The following is a 17,756-nucleotide window of genomic DNA, read 5'->3' on the forward strand; positions in this document are numbered from 1 at the left end:
TATGGGACCAATTTCACCACAAAAACGCTGATATTTCGTGAACCATTCGGCGAAACATTCCACAAAGTAATAGCACACCAATCGGGAACAATCCGCACGTTACGGTATATTCCTGTCTATGTAGTGTAAAAACTATGGGAGGAGTTAGGGTGGTAAATTTGGTTATAATAATAAGAATATATATGTGAGATAACAGTAAGTGGTCTGCCATGCAAGAATACTTAAAATTCTGTGTAGCGGAAAAATAATGGATTAGACAAGGGGAACTAAAGAAATACCTCCGCATAATTCAATATACAAACCCAAGATAAAAAAAGATGAGTACAGAAAGAAAAGAATATAGTGTTAAAATGTAAAGGAAAAGGAGGGGTCAGGAGGCAAGGGGCAGAATCAAAAGTGGTCCACCACCAGGATCGCATCGGCGAAACCCAGCGGCTCTCAGCCAGACATGGGCAGTAAGGACAAACTGGTGGTTGCAACGCAGTGGACCGTACAGTCAAGACTCAACTCCATTAGGACACCATGGGAGAACACAATTCTTGGAGAGTCAGAAGAGGAGAAATGGAACCAGACCAACCATAGTAACTTGTGTTTATCGTAGGTATCATTGGCAGATACCAACATTTCTTCCATATGCATATCATTAAGAGCAGAAACCCACATTGGAAGAGGTGGGGGGGGGGGGGTAGCTGTTTTCCCAAAAAAGGGGTATCAATTGGTGTTGGTGCCAGACAGGCTGGTCTGAGTAGTATTTTAAAATACTGCTGATCTACTGGACACTCTTTCGGACCATTCTCTGCAAACCCTAGAGGTGGTTGTGTGTAAAAATCCCAGAATCCTTGGTTGTGCACCTCCCCTGCTGCCCCTCCCATCCTTGTTCCTCCTTTTTTCTGCTGCCTGGCCCCTCCCCCAAGTGCTCAATTTCAACAGGGCTCCTAAAGAAAATTGTGAATTATATTAAAAAATAAAAATGGAAAAATAAACAAACTACCAACACCATTCACTGCCCTACTGACACAACATCAACCTCTACCCTACTGACATCCACTGCTCTGACAACAACCTCTTCCCTAATGACATCGTTCACTGCCCTAATGACTGACATTTTCCATTTTTAAAAAGGTAGGTCAAGTTTATTTTTACAGTGGCATTTGTTTTATTATATTTGTCTAAATTTTCCTTGCCATTTAGTTAGAGCTTGCTAGTTTTTTTTTTGTTTTTTTTAATGGATTCAAACCCTGGTGATCTTTGATCTTTCATGTTGTTCAGGTAGATCTCCACCTCTCAAAAGGTTGCCTACCCCTGCTCTACTGCTTATGTTTGACAAATACAGTAGATATATATATATATATATATATATATATATATCTCTAACACATAAATAAAATAAATCAGTCACCTCTTCTTTTGTCTGCAGCGTTGCTGGGTCCACCTTGTGCATCAAGTTTGCCTCTATGCTGACACAATAATCCTTTTTGTATTTTACAAAGTTTACAGATCCATTGTCAGTTTGCTCTAAAGATGATAGAAAAATAACATAACCTTTATTTGGGTACAGTGTTGCATGACCACGCAATTGTTAGTTAAAGTAATGCAGATACTGCATAGCAAAAAAAAATGGCCTAGTCATGAAAGGGGGGGTACATTTTTAAGAGGGCAAGTGGATATACACATAGTAACAAATATTAAGAACATCCATTACTATACCTGGCAGCTCAAATGTGGATATGAAGCGCTGAAACAAACTCTTACAGGGGTCTGGTGTGGCCAAAGTTCCGAATTCAGACACCACAATCCTGTCCTCACTTTCATTGGACATGTACGCGTTGCTTTGGAGGAACTTGCTCATGTAAGTTACATTTCCATCTACAATTGTAAATTTGTGCATGAGGGCCATGCCATCGAACCAGTGGTTAAAACTAGGGAAACAAAATAAATAAATAAAATGCGCATTTAAAAAGCAATGTCAACATTGGCCTACAGTTTTTTTTTTTTTTTTAGAAACCAAAATAAAAATAAAAATAATAATAATAATAATAATAATTCGGTACTTGCTCCCACTTCTGCAGTCAGAAGATATGAGGATTATGTCCCTTGCCTCTTCTGCAGCCCTCTAGGATATGTCCTATGTCGCAGAAAGCTGCAGGACATTCGCAAAGCTTGTGTATGCTCAGTGAGCTCCCATATTGAAGATGTTGCTACCCAGTGGGGACCACAGCCATAAGAAGAACTAGCTGCAGGAAGACAGCCCTGGACCCCAAGCACTGGTAAGTACCTGAGTGTTAGAAAGCAGCAGCTACATGTATATATTATCCCATGTGCTGAGAATAAGCAATCATCAGTACTGTCCTTGGAGGGGGGCTACATGTATAGTGATGCAGGAAGACAATGTGATATATGGCATCCCGCAGATAATACCAAACAAGAAAGAGGCTCACAACTATTTCATGATTTAAAAATGCATACTTTCACGATCAATGTTGAAAAAACAACTTTTAACTAGCGTTCTCTTGGGACTGAATGCTAAGCTGCATTCTCTTGAGGACTGTGCAGAGCAGCACCTGTGTGAGTATTTACTGGATGCTGTACATAGAAATGGATCTGGTTTGACTCTTAGCAATTATTCTTGAATTCTAAGTCCAAGGAGTAGCACATTCTTTGTACGTCCAGCTGTTATACCTGCTAGAGGATTTGTATTCCTGTCCATCCAGGCCTACAATTTACACAGCAACCTCACAGCATAGTCAGGTGGATGGCCTACTTTTAGTAAAAGAATATTTCAAACCTGTGCTTGGACAGTGGAGGACTTTGCGCAGGACTTGACAGTTCTTTTCTGATCCCCCACGGCTCAGTATCTAGCCTAGTCAGTGCTTCCACATAAGAGCTAACAAACGCATTGACTATTTATACAATGACACTAATTGCAATTTAAAAAGCCACAGATGTGGAACATTAACCTCTAATTGGCATTTTAACCCGTGTGTGTCACCTTGTGTGTCTGTACCAAGGCCAAACATTCCAGGGGATGGAAACTTCTGATCCGGGCCATTTGGGTGATTTCTGTTAGCATTACGATTTAAAAAGGAGCCAAAACAACCATTTGATAATAAATGGCTTCGCATGATCATCCTTCAATAAAAGGATTTTTTGTCATGGTCATTTTCAATATTAAAATTTCACAATTTCTGCCAGAGTATATAAAACTTGAGCACAGCGATAGATAGGATAGATCGATTACTTTAAAGCAGAATTCCACCCAAAAGAGGAAGCACCACTTTTTTGCATCCTCCCCCCTTCCGCTGCCACTTTTGGCACCTTTTTCGGGAGGGGGGGGGGGGATCCTAGGTCCCAGAGGACTGCAGCCCATTCCGGGGGGCCAGAACTCCACTTTGGGCTTTTATTGGGTAAAGCAGAAAAGCCTAAATCTAGATCGATCTGGAAATCTTAGACGTCCTCTGATTTTAATATAGTACTGGTATAGCAGTTATGTTACATTTATCTTCACAATTAAGCACAATATGTTCCACTTTTGGCTTTCTGCGGGGCCACTTAGTTACTTGAAAAAGCACTGTAACATTTGGATATATATATATATATATATATATATATATATATATATATATATATATATATATTCTCCTGAGAAAGAATAATAGCAATGTGAACTAAATAGAAGAGTGCATTTGTCAGTGATCTGATAAGAGTGACATGAACTGCAACTGACTGCGGTTTGGTTTACTTTGCATATTATGACTGTTATTTATATTGTGTTAAAGCTAAATTCTAAGTATTGCCATTTTTACATACTGTAGTTACATTGGCACAGCTTGGACCAATACAAGTATGTACAGTGGGGCAAAAACGTATTTAGTCAGCCACCAATTGTGCAAGTTTTCCCACTTAAAAAGATGAGAGAGGCCTGTAATTGGCATCATAGGTAGACCTCAACTATGAGAGACAAAATGAGAAAACAAATCCAGACAATCACATTGGCTGATTTGGAATGAATTTGCAAATTATGATGGAAAATAAGTATTTGGTCACCTACAAACAAGCAAGATTTCTGGCTCTCACAGACCTGTACCTTCAAGAGGCTCCTCTGTCCTGCACTCATTACCTGCATCAATGGCACCTGTTTGAACTTGTTATCAGTATAAAAGACACCTGTTCACAACCTCAAACAGTCACACTCCAAACTCTACTATGGTGAAGACCAAAGAGCCGTCGAAGGACACCAGAAACAAAATTATAGACCTGCACCAGGCTGGGAAGACTGAATCTGCAATAGGCAAGCAGCTTTGTGTGAACAAATCAACTGTGGGAGCAGTAATTAGAAAATGGAAGACATACAAGACCACTGATAATCTCCCTCGATCTGGGGCTCCACGCAAGATCTCACCCCGTGGGGTCAAAATGATCAGAACGATGAACAAAAATCCCAGGACCACATGGGGGGACCTAGTGAATGACCAGCAGAGAGCTGGGACCAACGTAACAAAGGCTACCATCAGTAACACACTACGCCGCCAGGGACTCAGATCCTGCAGTGCCAGACGTGTCCCCCTGCTTAAGCCAGTACATGTCCGGGCCCATCTGAAGATTGCTAGAGAGCATTTGGATGAGCCAGAAGAGGATTGGGAGAATGTCATATGGTCAGATGAAACCAAAATAGAACTGTTTGGTAGAAACACAACTCGTCATGTTTGGAGGAGAGAGAATGTTGAGTTGCATGCAAAGAACACCATACCTACTGTGAAGCATGGGGGTGGCAACATCATGCTTTGGGGCTGTTTCTCCGCAAAGGGACCAGGACGACTGATCCATGTACAGGACAGAATGAATAGGGCCATGTATTGTGAGATTTTGAGTGCAAACCTCCTTCCATCAGCAAGGGCATTGAAGATGAAACGTGGCTGGGTCTTCCAACATGACAATGATCCCAAACATACCGCCGGGCAATGAAGGAGTGGCTTCGTAAGAAGCATTTCAAGGTCCTGGAGTGGCCTAGCCAGTCTCCAGATCTCAACCCCACAGAAAACCTTTGAAGTGAGTTGAAAGTCCGTGTTGCCCAACGACAGCCCCAAAACATCACTTCTCTAGAGGAGATCTGCATGGAGGATGGGCCAACATACCAGCAACAGTGTGTGCCAACCTTGTGAAGACTTACAGGAAACGTTTGACCTCTGTCATTGCCAACAAAGGATATATAACAAAGTATTGAGATGAACTTTTGATATTGACCAAATACTTATTTTCCAAAATAATTTGCAAATAAAATTCTTTCCAAATTAGACAATGTGATTGTCTGGATTTTTTTTCTCATTTTGTCTCTAATCATTGAGGTCTACCTATGATGCCAATTACAGGCCTCTCATCTTTTTAAGTGGGAGAACTTGCACAATTGGTGGCTGACTAAATACTTTTTTGCCCAACTGTATGTGCCATACAGCACCACCTGCCTGGAGTTTACATGTTCTCCCTGTGCGGGTTTCCTCCGGGTACTCCGGTTTCCTGCCACACTCCAAAGACATGCTGGTAGGTGAACTGGATCCGGTCTAAATTGACCCTAGTATGTATGAATGTGAATGTGAATTAGGGACCTTAGATTGTATGCTCCTTGAGGGTTAGGGACTGATGTGAATGTACAATATATATGTAAAGCATTGCATAAATTAATAAATAATACCACCATTGGGATCCACATGGAAACTGGAGATCACTGTAGCAGACTCACCACTAGCTTCCAAGTTCTGTATTGAATGGCTGCCCTGCAGCATTGTGAACACAGGAGGTCACTCACTTGGCGCAGTTCCATTCAGGGAACTCTCTGCTTTTTCCCCCAATGAGTGTAAAGTGTTCTCCTTTTGGACGAGGTGGAAAGGTGGAGAGGTGAGATCATGGTCACCACCTTGTACAATCAATGAACATTTTGCATTCATTGAGAAAATAGAAAAAGTCTTCTCAGAATGGCGCCCCTGGTGTTCAGAAGGCAGAAGCACAGTCACTTGGCATGGGACCCAGAAGCGAGAGGCAATAACTGTAGAAGCAGTGCTTGCTACACGGTTTTCCAATTTCTGGGGGAAATCACACGTATGGCACATACATTCTTATGTTGGTCCAAGCCAGACCAATGTAACTATTTAAAAGTTGCCATACCAGAAATCCAGCTTTAAATAGGGCCATATACTGTATATCTAATCATGTAAACCATCGGTATATTATACAGCCTAAGACAGGGGTGTCCAAACTATGGCCTAAGCCATGCAATAGAAACAGAACTAGAATACTGATCTTACCTGCGGTCTCCAAACTCAAATTTGCCTGGTCCATTTCTCAGCAGGCTACCCTGGATCCATTTGGGGATTGTGCCAGTAATGTTTGTTGGAATGGGTTGTGGAATCTCTTTTACAGTCTGAAATAACGGAGCAATACATTCTTTGCCTTCATGGTCAGAAAAGCACACTTGTGCCCGCTCTTTGATTAAAAAATTCTTTAAGACTAAAAAGGAGGGAAAAAAAAAATTGCAACAATGTTAACGCTTGTTTGAAGAGCACATTGCCAGACACATTCTAAGGAATCTGTATTCTCTAAACCTCAGCCCCAATAGCCAGAGAGCCTCAATGATTTACTATACCTAACACAATACAGTAATAATGAGGGGTGCAGAAATATTAGAGGGTCCATTCAAATTCATGCATTGTGGTAACATGTTGTACAATGTGTGGTGCAACCCCTTTCATTCTGAATGTTGCACCAACGTTCTAACATTGAACGCACCTGGATTGCAGCAAGCGAAGTCAGGGCTTTGATGCACATGAGCTAATTTTTTTTGTTTCCTTTTTGTAATTCATGACTCAAAAGCCTGAATTTCTTTCCAATAAACCATTTTTAAAGTGAACAGAGGTAGCAGGGAAAAGTGCTTTCAGTACAACCTTTTCAGAGTTAGTCCCCTATCTGTGGCCAGTGGCAGGGCTCAGGATATGATCTTGCAGTTGTCTGTCATCCTCAGGCATAGACTAAGGGCTCATTCCCACTAGTGGCTCTGCTCAATGCACAACATAACATGCTCACGGATGATGCGTAGGGGTGGTGTGATGTGTGGTTACAAAGCATTCTGCCGTTCATCTTGCTACCCTGGATCTGATTTAGGCAACCAGGCCAATGATGACGCATACAGCCCCCCCAACAATGAGCTCCTGCTAGGGCCCCCCTCCTTGAATATGTGAAGAGGACATCCCAGGAGGCTATAGGAGCAAGGCACATTTTGGCCTAGGCGGTGAACAGGACCTAAAATGGTATTTTCTTCAGTGTGAATTCAAAGCACAGGCTTAATCAGCAGCTTGTTTGGCTGCAAATGAGCAAGAAAAACCCTGCTCTTCTACCAAGAAGGCCACTTCCACATAGAAACAAAACAGTATGGAAAAGGTATTATAAAACAGAAATGTAGGAAAGATCAGCTGCAGCGATCTAACAGGCAATAATGGCAACTAGTTTCTTGTCCCCTGCTGACCTTTTCTGGACACAGTTTGGGTAATTTTTAACAAATATACTCATCACAAGCAAGAAGGAACAGTTTCTGGGCAGTTTCAAGACCTCCAACAAAATCAGATCATATGGGTAAAGGCCTGAAGTGAATAAAGCTTCTGAGCATCTTGAAACCACATTTCTATCCATTATTCAGTTTGGGGGAACACATTTCCAGGGTTTGACTTCTGCTAGAAAAAAACCCCAGTAGAATACAAATGAGCAGGCAAACTAAAGTATTTTAGGATTAGTACACATTGACTGGATGAGGACAGAAGACATCAAATTATATCTGTATCACATGGACCTGAACCATAATGAATCTGAAGAGTCTTTGTTATCAGTAAGAAAGCACAGACATCAGGAACACACTGATGAAGGCATGGATTCATTCTCATTCAAGCTGAATGGAACTGACTGTATTGGAAACATCGAGCAAAGATCACTTTTACAAAACACTTCAGTTTTTCCCAACCATTATGTAAGAAACATATTTCTTTGTATATATTGCTAGGCTACCCTTTATACTTTTACAGGACAGGGGGCTTTCTATATGAGGTTTTCCACCATTTGGAACAGGAGGAATGATTGTTTGTTATCTTGACCATTTCTACATTAACAGTACTGCAACTCTGTTAATATTGATGACCCCTTAAAATGATATTAAATATTTGCCATGCCTGCTGCCCAGGCTATTTCAGGGTGGCTATTTCTCTTGCAGCATCCTGGAGCCACTCTAGCATGCATGGACTAGACTACACTGTGTGCATCAATAGAAAAACACAGCCACATAGCCTAGGATGGCAAGGCTGTGAACGGGGTCATCTTCACCCTGCACGCAGGGGTACCATTTCACGCAGAGCATATTCATCAATGCCTGGGACCAGGTGGAGATTACGGTCATGTGAAAAGTCTAACACTAAGGCAGTTCCCCAACTTAGAGATGAGCTTACACTGCATACAGTAAAAATACAGAGTTCCTCTGGAACATGGTGTCCCATAATCACTATACAAAGTAACTTTAGTAGTTGTTGAATTAGAAGGGACATGCTAAGCCTGCACACACTCCACCAGTTCAGGGCACCTCTGCCACCTCACTCCCATTAACAAAATGAGATCCTGCTGGGCACATAGCATGGACCTCAAGCATGCTCACTATTAACTCCTTCACTTCCCATACCTTATGGCCAAGTCATAGATCTCTGTAACGCTGGTCTGCTCCCAATTGCTATGGGAGATGGGCTGCTTGGGAGGGAACCAGAAACTGACCCCTTTGCTACTGGAGGACCTGCCACCTTACCAGCTACCACACCTAATGGCTGGTTGCTTCTTACACCTGTGCTTGGTTACTCTTCGCAATGGCATTACTCGCTTGATATGCTGTTTGTGTAGTGTTACTTCATACCCCTTTGTGCTTTACAGACCCTGGTTCTTCAGTACCAACAGGCACCCCTTTGAATAACTGTAGACCAACTCAGAACAGTTAATGTAACTTTCCTGGAGAATCTTCATTACAGTCCAATATAAGTCCAATCTCTAATCCCAACTACGGTTGTGTGGCTGCCCGGGCATACCTTATACAGGTGATAGCCTATGCAGGTAGTCTCCTTTGCTGGTTGTCTTCGGAACCCTGGTGTCTTCGGTGGACTGCAAGGCGCAGCAGGCTCTTTCACAAGTCAAGCCAAGAGCAGGAACAATTTGTGGCCACGGACCTCAGCACTCCCCCTTTTCATAATCACAGGTGGGCTGGCTGAGACCCCCAAAGTCCTGGAACTGAGCATATATACCTTAGCCTCTTCCCCCCTTGGCCTGGGCCAGCTGCTAACATAATAAGTCAGAATTACAGTCTGCTTATAAAGCAGTCCCCTGCTCCTCTCACCTCCTCCTTCCTTTCTGACTGACAGGGCTGTCTGGATGAACACAATTACAAGTCCTTTGGCAGGTAAACCAGTTCCATATATGTATTTCAACTGCTCGTTTCTTTACTTGCCTGTAGTTCAGCTTTAATCTGGAGTCACAACACTTTATAGTCTGAGAATATTGATAACTTACTCACAATAGAAAATAAAGTTAACTCGTCCAATGGGCTTTTTTGGTATTATGTGCATCAACTTTCCTTAAAGCTGAACCCCAACTTTACCTGTAGTCCAGCCTCCATTCCTATGCTAAAAATGCTTACTCTGATTTTATTGTACATTTTCCCCAGAGTGCATTAGAAGCTGCAATAAAACAGAACCCACTTCATTTACTGGCTGAAAGATGTCCAGCATCATCTAACTCTCTCATGGTCCGTCCCTCTCAATCACAGGAGGCCAAGTATCACATATGGATGTTACGTAGCATGTGTATGTAAATGCTGTCCCCCTAGGATCATCTGCTACTCCAGACTAAAACCTAAGGCATGTTAAATATCTTCCCAATTCTGCCCAAGAACCAGCCTACTGCTTGCATTAGGGCTGACATCTCCTGAAAGGAGGACCAAGGCAGGGTGTTCTGATGTTTTCAGAAAAGGTACGTACAGCACCCTTGTGGACCCCTCCCAACAGCCATAAACATTTTTAGCATTTGATTATTGCCTACGGCTATAGCCGCTAGCAGTAAATCGTATTCTGCCGGCCAGGAAAGCTCCCTGTGCCCTCACCACTGGCAGAATATAATAGTGCTGCAAATGGCATTCCCTCATCAATACTGACTGCGTTGAGAGAATCAAGTGACTTTCCTGTCACTCATGGTGGAATTGATTAATCTATGGCTTGCCTTAGATAGGCTGTTTATAATTTGAACATCCAACGGTTGTAAACGTTACTTGCACAGCTGTCAATTCAATGGCCTGTCCTGCCACTGTTTACATGCAACAATTCAGCCAAACCATTACAGGTGAATAGCGCCCGTAATGGCTTGGATTCTGCAACATTCAGCTGCACACAAACTGTCTGCAACTAGTTGGCCTATATGTATGCTGCTATAGCGTTGCTGTGTCCAAAAGGCAGAGTTTATCCGCCTTTGAATGCAGAAGACTAGCCGCAGATATTTATCTGAAAGTAGCCTACACCCAATGAGAAAAGTGGATTGCTGCCAACTTTCAAAGACTTTGATAGCTATCCATCAGGTGGAATAGGCAATGTCATTGTTCTAGGACCTTATAAAACAGGTTAATACAGCTCTTATGCATCGGTTTTTATTGACCACCACAATGCATGAGCATTACACCCTTGCCCAGAAACCCATTTTTGTACAAATGGACAAATTAGGCCATCATCTTCATGGAGTGCTCTAACAGACTGATGTGCTTTAGGTATGTATAGGCAAAGTAAATAATCTGTCAGGACCAGGTATAGAATTGCAACAGAACAAACATAACCCTTTGCCTTAAATGCACCTGTATGTTCCCTGGAAAGAAGGGCATGTAGGGTCCATATCAGCTCAATATTTAGGTCATTGTCACATGTACAAAGCTAATTTTTAGCTAACTGCCTCAAAGTGTGAAGAAATGAAATGTAATAGAAACATTGCCATAATATGCGGTCTTCAACAAGCATCTCATTTTATAAAGACAATCATGTTTAAGTATCAGGATAATCATGTTATATAGTATCGTGTGTAAGGCAGGACAGAGGAACCAAAATCTGAAAATTCTATTCAATGGAAAATGAAAATAGCTTATACGATTGTGCCATCATTTGTTTAGTTTTTCTAAAAAAAAAAAAAAATCCATCATGCTGGATCAGGCACTTTCAATTGCAGCATGAAAATCTTGTGTTGCAGCTGGCACACTAATGATGCAAAAAACGAACGATTAGAAATTTGTTCAGTTTTCGCATCATCTAGAAAAAGGTAATACTGTATGACCTACACTCTGCTCCATGTTTAGTGACTGAAGGCCAAGCCAGGTTAGTATCACAGAGCAGAATATTAGTTATTGTTTGGGAACTAACCACTAAAAAAATATGAAAGCTTGCATGTGACCAGTTAATAAATTAAACACTCTGAAAATTATGCTTTTTCCGGCATTTATTTTTTCGTGGATTTTACATACATTCTTAAAGGGACATTACACTTACAGAAAATGACCAACCCTTCCACATGGCTACATTTATGCAGAGCAGCAAGAGCCTCTTACGTAAAACCTCCATCAATTATCGGTTTCTAGATCTTAAAGAACTTCACTCTCTCAATCTGACCAATTTTAATCCTTATTTGTCTAGCATTAGTAAATAGATAGGAAAGTACACTGCTCAAAAAGAAAATTAAAAGGAACAGATCTCAATGGGGAAATATATCATGCTGGATCTCTATACTGACATGGACGGGGTAATGTGTTAGGAATGCAAGGATGCCCCATCATTTGATGGAAACAAACTATCAACCTACAGAGGACTGAATTCAAAGACACCCCGAAAATCAAAGTAAAAATAATGCAGCAGGCTAGTCCATTTTGCTGAAATTTCACTGCAGCAACTCAGAATGGTACTCAGGACATGCTCCTAATGAGACAAATGGTGTCTTGGGGTATTTCCTTCCAGATTTGGACCAGGGCATCACTGAGCTCCTGGACAGTCTGGAGGTGCCACCTGGAGGCGTCAGATGGACAGAGACATGATATCCCAGAGGTGTTCTATTGGATTTAGGGCAGGCAGGCATGGGGATCATTCAATGGTATCAATTCCTTCATCCTCCAGGAACTGCCTGCATATTCTCGCCATGAGGCCGGGCATTGTCGTGCACCAGGAGGGACCCAGGACCCACTGCACCAGCAAAGGATCTGAAATGGGTCCAAGGATTTCATTCCAATACCTAATGGCAGTCAGAGTGCCATTGTCTAGCCTTTAGGAAATCTGTGCATCCCTCCATGGATATGCCTCCCCAGAACATAACTGATCCACCACCAAAACTGTCATGCTGAGTGGTGTTACAGGCATCATAATGTTCTTCACACCCTCTCACGTGTGTGACATGTGCCATCTGTAAAAAGCACAGGGTGCCAGTGTCAAACCTGCCAGTTCTGGTGATCAATGGCAAATGCCAATTGAGCTCTGGCAGTGCTCATCCTGTTCCTTGAACAAAGCAGCAGATACCGGTCCTGCTGATGGGTTAAGGACCTTCTACGGTCCTGTCCAGCTCTCCTAGAGTAACTGCCTGTCTCCTGGAATCTCCTCCATGCTCTTGAGACTGTGCTGGGAGACATAGCAATGGCACATATTGATGCCCATTTAGTGCACCTGTTCATTTCATTACTAAAAAAAAGCAGCTGAAACTGATTAACAACCCCCTATACAGACATGGATTTATGAAAGAAATTGTCAAAAAAAAAAAAAAAAAAAAAAAGGGTTTTTTTTATTAGGTGAGCAAAACCTTGGACAGAGGGGTGGCGGTGGGCTTGATATACTTGAATTTTGCAAAAGCGTTTGACACAGTTCCCCACACACAGCTAATGTGTAAGGTAGAGTCTACAGGCTTGGAAAAATCTGTATGTAAATGGATGGAAAACTGGCTAAAAGATTGTATTCAGAGAGTAGTGGTTAATGATTCATACTCTGAATGGTCTAGGGTTGTCAGTGATGCACCCCAAGGTTTAGTATTGGGACCCTTACTTTTAAAAAGGTATTTATAAACAATATCGGGTCTGGGATTAAAAATCCCATTTCAGTCTTTGCAGATGACACCAAGCTGTGCAGTGGAATAACGTCCTTACAGGATGTCTGCAATTTACAAGCCAACCTCAATGCTCTGTTTAGTTGGGCGACTATGTGGCAAATGAGGCTTAATGTTGATAAATGTAAGGTTCTGCACTTGGGGGCTAATAATATGCATGCATCATACATACTAGGGGGGTACAACTGGGGGAATCAATGGTGGAGAAGAATCTGGGAGTTCTGGTAGATCACAAGCTTAAGAATAGCATGCAATGCCAAGCTGCGGTTTCTACAGCGAGCAAAATCCTCTCGTATTAAAAGAGGTATAGACTCCAGAGAGATATTTTACCCAGTACAAATTAGTAAGACCTCATCTGGAATATGCAGTTCAGTTTTGGGCACCAATTCACAAAAAACATTGAGGAACTGGAGAAAGCACAACCAAACTGATAAGAGGCATGGAGGAGCTCAGCTATGAGGGAAGATTAGAGGAAATTAATTTATTCTCTTGAGAAGGAGATTAAGGGGGATATGATCTCCATGTATAATACATAAGGGGGATATGATCTCCATGTATAATACATAAGGGGGATATGATCTCCATGTATAATACATAAGGGGGGATATGATCTCCATGTATAATACATAAGGGGGGATATGATCACCATGTATAATACATAAGGGGGGATATGATCACCATGTATAAATACATCAGTGGTTCATATAGTGAACTCGGTGTAGAGCTATTCACCCTGAGGTCATCACAGGACAAGGGGGCACGCTTTATGTCTGGAGGAAAAGATATGTAATCTCCAAACACAAAGGTTTCTTCACAGTAAAAGCTGTGAAAATGTGGAATAGACTCCCTCAAGAGTTGGTTCTGGCCAGCTCAGTGGATTGCTTTAGAAAAGTCCTGGATTCTTTCCTAGATACACAGAATATAACTGGATACTAACATTTATAGGTAAAGTTGATCCAGGGAATATCAGACTGCCTCTTGGGGGATCAGGAAGGAATTTTTTCCCCTGAAGAAGCAAATTGGATCATGCTTTGCTGTTTGCCTTCCTCTGGATCAACTGTGGGTATAGGATTATAACTTTTTTTGTGGTTGAACTGGATGGACTTGTGTTTTCCAGCCAGACCAACTACGTAACTATGCTACTTAACTGACCAGATCAACATCCCAGGAGTTTAATTGACTTGATGCTATACGCTGATTAAAAGTGTTCCTTTAACTTTATTGGGCAGTGTATATCACAGAGGCATAACTAGAACGTTCAGGACCCCGGTGCTAGAAACCATGAAGGGCCACCCCTGACCCAGTTGTGGGGCCCCATCTCATGTTCTGCAGTGGGTCCCCTTCCTGCCACCTTGGGACCCCCACATGGTGGTCCAACTCCAGGGCCCGATCTCAAGTGCACCCTTTGCAACCCTGGTAGTTCCTCCACTCACCTATTACTATTGAGCACACTGAAGGATATAAAAGGGGCACTCTGGAGGTAATAAAATAGTACCTCCAGAATGCCCCCTTGCATCCTCCTCTAATCCCCTTTAAACCTCCAGAGTGCCCTGTTGGTACCTCCAAACTGCCCCCTTACATCTAGTGGGCCTCCAGAGTACCCCCATACATCCTTTAGAGTGTCCTCCTGGTGCCTCCAGAGTTCTCCTTACGTCCTCCAGAGAGCCCCCTTAGTAAAGTAATGCTAAGGGGGCACTCTGGAGGAGGATGTAAGGGACTGTTCTGGAGGAGGATGTAGGGGGGTGCTCTAGAGGATGCAAGTGAGCACTCTGGAGGTACCTCCAGAGTGCCCCCTTACATCCTCCCCCAGGAGGATGAACCTGGAATTTAAGCTGTCAGTATGACCAATATAAAAGTCCAGGCACTCACCAATCACCAATCTTCCCAGTGTCATTATAGGCTTTCAGGGAGGCAAGCAAGTGCAGGTATTGTGTATGGCGGGCTACCCGCAACTTGGAAGCTGTCAGGTTGGAGATGAAAACACTTTAAAAATGTCCTGGTTTGGCGACTCGGAACTGTGCTTGTGTCAGTCGCTTTTAATTGCACATGCCCAGTTCTGAAAGCAGCCAATCAGTGTATTGCTAAGCTTGTTCTCTACTTGTGCAATAGGGCATGTGAATATAGCGCTGTCAATTTACGCAGCGCTTTACATATATATTGTACATTCACATCAGTCCCTAACCCTCAAGGGGCATACAATCTAAGGTCCCCAACTCACATTCATACATACACATACTAGGGCCAATTTAGACAGGAATCAATTAACCTACCAGCATGTCTTGAGTGTGGGAGAAAACCCACGCAACCACAGGGAGAACATGCAAACTCCATGCAGGAGGCGCCATGGTCGGGAATCGAACCCATGACCCATTCACTGCAAGGCAGACATGCTAACCATTAACCATTGTGCCGCCCACCATTTAACCTAATTATAGGTGTTTGTGGTGAGGTTTTAATGTCTCAAAACTGTGCATAGGACGTTTGGAGAGTGTTTGAGGAGCGCTAAAAATGCTTGCCAAACACCTGTCAAATGCTATAGGGGCGTTTGGCAAGAGTTAGAAATAAAGTCAAGTGTGAAGGAGCCCTTAAAACACTGGTTGAATGTGGGAATCCCCTTTTATTTAGCCTGGATTGGTTTATTCCCCTGCAGCATCTTAAACTTTGAGTTCGCTTACCATATTACCAACAAAAGATGTGTCAGAACTGGGAGAATGGGCTCAGGATAAATATCACAATATACAGTCCACTGAACACATCCTGGGAATAATCCAAGGCCAATAAACAAATGCCAATAAAATATGTATTCTGAAGCACTTCAGGTGCCAACTTCTAATTCCCAGCAAATCAATATACCATTTACTTAAAGCGTTACTAGTCACAGGACCCTGCATTCCCTACATCTGGTCCCCCCCGGACCCTGCATTCCCTACATCTGGTCCCCCCACAGTACACAACATGGAAATGCAATTGTTTTAGTAAATATAAACTGCTAAATACCTTTTCTCAGCAGTTAGCAGTCTTGTGACTTCTATCAGAGCACTGGATAAAGCTTGTAGGGAGGAGTTTTATTTCTGCTCTAGGAGGATTCAGAACCCTTGACCTCTATCTGGACAGTGTTGATCACATGCATTCTTCCAAGAAGAAAAAAAAAAAACAAAAAACAAAAACCCACACACCTTTCTAGCAACACACACCAAACTGAGCATGTGCAGAGTGTCTCCACACGATACATCTCATCAGGAGATAAGAGGCGCACTGGAAGAAGGAGGATCAGAGAAGTTAGGATCAAACAGCATTTTTACACAATGCAGGTGATTAACCCCTTAGGTTCCACAGTGAGCATATCAAGCATGCTTTACTGTATATACAGACTGATTGTACTGTTGTGGGTTTAGTAACACTTTAATTAAAAACTAATAAATCTCCTTTATTGTAGCTATAGTGCATTTGGATAAAAATGTCATCTACAGTAAAACCTAAAGCTACTTTTTTTTAGTTTTGGATGAACTATGGAATGGTTAGAAACCTCCATTGACAACCGTAAAATGTTCTATTTTCATCTCTTTTTGTCCACACATAGGAGTCAAAAAAAAAAAAAAAAAAAAAACCCACACAACAAAACAAATTGCTGTGTTAAAGAATATGTAAACCCAACATTTCATATTCCTGATACGTTCCTGCCGTACCATGTACTTGTATGAAAACGTATCCTGTTCTCCCTGGTGTCCCTGCAAGTCCTTCTGCTCTACTATTAAAAAGGAGACAACATTAGGCATGAGAGTACAGCCTGCTCACCTCCAGTGAGGAGACTTGTGCTGACACTCGCACAGCCTTTCACTGCTGTTTCTCCTCCCCTAGCTCTTATGCAGCTGAGAACAGAGAGAATGTGATCACTTTAAGGGAAAAAAAAAAATGCTTTTTTTTTTATTTAATACCTATAACCAAATGTGTTGCCCTTCATTTCCATTGTAAACTGAATGGGTTGTTCTACAAGGTGAGGGTTTACAATCACTTTAATGCTTAAAGCATTCGCACGGCTGTCACTAATAATTGCCATTATGGGGTTATTTACTAAAACTGGAGAGTGCAAAATCTGGCGCAGCTCTGCATAGAAACCAATCAGCTTCCAGGTTTTATTGTCAATGCTTAATTGAACAAGCCAAAGCCGATTGACAGCTGCACCAGTTTTAGTAAAACTTCCCCAATACATCTAATATGTTTTTTATCCTGTGATCATCAGCTCCAGCTAGTGGCATAATGCAGTATTTTCCTGATTAAGGTATTTCAGGAAAATACAGAACTATTGCAACTAGATGGAGTTGATAAATCATAAGAAATATTAGCTAGAAAATGTCAGTCACCTATCAGGTCTGCTGTGACCTTAGTTGTTTTAAGAGCACGTAGTGTCACTGGGTTTTATATCTTGCATTTATCTGAAACTGAGTGCTACACCATGTTTCAGCATATAAATCATAATGATGTTTTGCAACTTGTGTACAACTCAATTTTTTTTTTTTTTTTTTTTTAATAGACCCTATAGAGAAGTTAAATCTCCCCAAAGGGAACCCAGAGAGCAATAA

General features: G+C 42.0%; 1 protein-coding gene across 2 annotated transcripts in view; it reads right to left on the bottom strand.

Moving 5' to 3' along the window:
* The window catches only part of LOC149466019 (carotenoid-cleaving dioxygenase, mitochondrial-like), a 45,289-nt gene that overhangs the window by 24,701 nt on the left and 2,832 nt on the right, over nucleotides 1–17,756 (bottom strand). For both annotated transcript variants that reach the window (XM_089673101.1, XM_089673100.1), the window contains exons 2-4: nucleotides 6,297–6,498; nucleotides 1,708–1,919; nucleotides 1,400–1,515 (exon numbers count right to left, since the gene is read on the bottom strand). In XM_089673101.1, the coding sequence (XP_089529227.1) occupies nucleotides 1,400–1,515; nucleotides 1,708–1,897 (306 nt within the window). In that variant the 5' untranslated portion in view covers nucleotides 1,898–1,919; nucleotides 6,297–6,498. The remainder of the gene's footprint in view (nucleotides 1–1,399; nucleotides 1,516–1,707; nucleotides 1,920–6,296; nucleotides 6,499–17,756) is intronic.

This window comes from Staurois parvus, unplaced genomic scaffold (genome assembly GCF_062004578.1).
Source record: "Staurois parvus isolate SC_StPar_1 unplaced genomic scaffold, SC_StPar_1.0 ptg000135l, whole genome shotgun sequence".
NCBI lineage: Eukaryota > Metazoa > Chordata > Amphibia > Anura > Ranidae > Staurois > Staurois parvus.